General features: G+C 30.3%; 1 protein-coding gene across 4 annotated transcripts in view; it reads left to right on the top strand.

The window, feature by feature from the left end:
• The first annotated feature begins 434 nt into the window (after positions 1 to 434).
• The window catches only part of LOC116852829 (DNA-directed RNA polymerase I subunit RPA1), a 38,904-nt gene continuing 35,853 nt past the window's right edge, over positions 435 to 3,485 (top strand). Inside the window, exons 1-2 of one of the 4 annotated variants that reach the window (XM_032833536.1) lie at positions 435 to 772; positions 2,468 to 2,677. In XM_032833536.1, coding sequence (XP_032689427.1) covers positions 2,491 to 2,677 — 187 coding nt within the window. In that variant the 5' untranslated portion in view covers positions 435 to 772; positions 2,468 to 2,490. The other 3 variants (XM_032833535.1, XM_032833533.1, XM_032833534.1) reach the window with 3 other exon arrangements.

Genomic DNA, 3,485 nt, shown 5'->3' with positions numbered 1-3,485 from the left:
GTGGTAGGTGCCTGTCCGAGGCTAGGGGGTGGCAAGTTTTCAATGTGTAGGGATGATGTGTATGGGTGTTTTTGTGTGCGATTATGAGTGCATGAATAATTTGAATCTTTTTAGTGCGAATGGGCGGAGTGATTGCATTTTATGTGCCGGAGGAGGAGGGCATGTGTGGTATGTTTTCTTCGAGTGCGTAGGTGACTTGAATGTTTTCTGCATGTCGATGGTTGAGTATCATGAATGATTTTAGTATGTATGTACAAAAAGGGGAGAAAAACGGACAAGCAGAACCCTTGAGGAACTCACGGAGTCCTACGTCCCTGAGCGCTCACTCAGGGCGCGAAGGATTTGGCAGACTTAATTAATTAATATCTCGTTAACTAATTGTCAGAAATGGAAGAGGAACTTTTAGTTCCAAATTACATTCCCTACCTACCCGTAGCACGTGTTCTACCAGTTGTGGGACACCCTGTATATGCTCTAAGCATACGGCATATTAAGCGGGAAGCACACAGGCCCTTGCAGAAAGCCAGGCGACAGGTAATAAGAACAGGGAATAGGAATTCGGATTGGTCAATTATTTCTACTTTCTGTTCCTATTGGCTAATGCCTATTTCTATTGCCTGTTCCTGGCATTGTGCAAGGACCTTAAAGCCGGCGTAGTTGCCTTCTCTGTCATGGTATAAACGATAGTTTGGATATCGTTATTTTATAGTGATCGTTAATTATTTTTATTATTTACTCTTATCATTTATATTTATATTGGAAAAGTATATGTGTAAGTATATCTTAAGAGTAAAATTGAAGGAGACCTCTCTTCCTCACCGATTTGGTTGAAACTTAGTAATATTATCTAATTAGATGTGTAGAAAAGGAATATGAAAGTAAAAAATGTCGCTCGTTAATCGTAATGATCGATGATGATGATGGTAAAGTTATAATGCGGTAAAAGATGACATAAAGTTTTGAGGTTATACAATCTGTTATGTCGACAGCGTATATGTGCATACTTTCATATTCCTTTTCTACGCATCTAATTACATAATTTTTGGCGATTGTTTGGTACATGTACCAGGTTGTTATTGGGCAAGTTTACATCAAACATTTTATATATGTATTAAATATTCATACAACACAAATATCCAAAATATCTTCCAGAGATATCCAGATATCTCTGCGACGTCTCTAGAATTGTATTTTGGACATTTATATTGTACAGATACTTAGTACATATATTAAATGTTTGGTGTAAATTAGGTCAATGACAACCAGATATATGTACCAAACGATTGTCAAAAATCGCCTAATATTACAAAGTTTCAACCAAATCAGTTAGAAGAAAGGGTCTCCTTCAGTTTTACCATATATTTGAACATACATGGATAACACAGCATTATTGAAACATTAGCATTCAAACATTTGCAAACGATGAACTGGGGGTCCAGGGGACGAAGCCCCTGGTCAGGGATTCGGGGGGGACTTCGTCCAACTCGGTTTGATATAAATAACAATAAATAAAATAAAAATAACATTCTAAAACAAAAAGAAAAATGTATCTTGCATAGTGTTAAATGTATGTTGCTTTTGCTTGCGATTCATACGTCCTATCTTGTGTAAGGGTCTTGTTAATCTTTTCAGTATTCATTTTAGTATATAGTAGACTCATACATTTAGTAAGGTGAAGATTTAGTAGAACATTCTCTCTTGCATAGGGGTCTAGCTAATGTTTTTGGTATTAACAATTTTTAGTATATTGTAGATTCATTTATTTAGTAAAGCAAAGATATTTATTAGATATTTAGATATTCATAGAAATATAAGAAATACATTATAAGTACATACATATTTCACATTTGTGTACTTTTACATGTTGTCACAGAGAATATATCCATTAAATTTTCGCCTTACTAAATAAATTAGTTTACAATATATTAAAAATCGTTAATACTGAAAAGATTAGCAAGACTCCTACACAAGGGAGAATGTTCTACTAAATCTTCACCTTAGTATATGAGTCTACTACATACTAAAATAAATACTGAAAAGATTAGCAAGACCCCTATGCAAGGTAGGACGAGCGACATTTTTTTCTTTCATATTCCTTTTTTACGCATCTAATTACATAATATTACTAAGTTTCAACCAAATTAGTGAGGAGGAGAGGTCTCTCAGTTTTACCGTTTTTCGTTAATGGCAAAATAATTTAGATAATTTTAATATTAATCAAAGATGACAATAACAATTAGAAGAACCTTAATTACGTTTCATATATAGATGCATCCTTTAAAATAGACTTTTTAGTATTTTAATAATTATAGTTTTTGTAATAATTGATCTACATAGGTTATCTACATAGGTTAGGAAGTTATCTGCATGTGATATTTGAAACGTTCTTAAAGCATTTTAATCCACGTATTTAGTAGAAATATATATGTTACGAAATATTTTAAAATCTAATTCAATATTTTTACAGATTTATAATAATTAAAAAACATCATGACAATGAACAAGTTCAGATATAAGTCACGTACAACGCCAAAACACTTGGATCCAAAATATTTGATGTTCTCAGTATTTACAGCTAATGATGTAAGAAATTTAAGTGTAACAAAAATTAGAACACCACTGTCTTTCAACATCCTTGGGCATCCTCTAAAGGGTGGATTGTATGATCCATCTTTAGGTAAAATACATATTTTACTATAACAATTTTCACACTAACTATTCCAAATTCAACATTTTGTTAAGGCGTTAATTTAAACTAAAATAAAAAAAAAATTTTTTTTAATGATTTTATAGTTATAATATTATATAATGATTATAGTTATAGTATTTTATAATGATTTCATAGTTAGAGTATTGTTATATAAAATTATGTATAACTATATTTATATATATATTTTTTAAATATTTAATTTTTTGAAAATATATAGCATAGATCAAATTAATAAAATTCTATAAGATTTTATTTCGTTATTTTTGTATTTTATAATTCGTTTATTTAATTGTTAAAAAAGATTAACTACAAATTCTTTACAAAGGTATTGATTAAACACACACACACACACACACACACACATGTATGTATATATATTTAATCAATATCAAATTTGTAAAGAATTTATAGTTAATCTTTTTTAACAATTAAATGAATTATTAAATAAAATCTTATAGAATATACAGGGTGTCTCACACTCTCCTCCGGACATTTTGTGGGGACATAAAACAGATTGAGGGGAACATAAAAGTCCTATACCGTTTTGCGATATTCGCAATAATTATCGAGATATTAATTGTAGAAAACTTGTGAATAATCATGCAGAATATGGTAAATGAGTTATACTAGCGACGACTGCCTCGTCTACCTATACTTTAGGTCAAATTGAACAAAAAAGTCCTCCAAAAAAAAAATATATATATGTATATGTATAAGTAAATATATATATGTATGTGTATATATATATATATATATATATATATATATATATATA

The sequence above is a fragment of the Odontomachus brunneus genome, unplaced genomic scaffold, assembly GCF_010583005.1.
Source record: "Odontomachus brunneus isolate Ranch 3 - 2012 unplaced genomic scaffold, Obru_v1 Obru_scaffold_258, whole genome shotgun sequence".
Lineage (NCBI taxonomy): Eukaryota > Metazoa > Arthropoda > Insecta > Hymenoptera > Formicidae > Odontomachus > Odontomachus brunneus.
The sequence above is the reverse complement of the archived record's forward strand: the minus strand, read 5'-3'. Positions and strand labels throughout refer to the sequence as shown.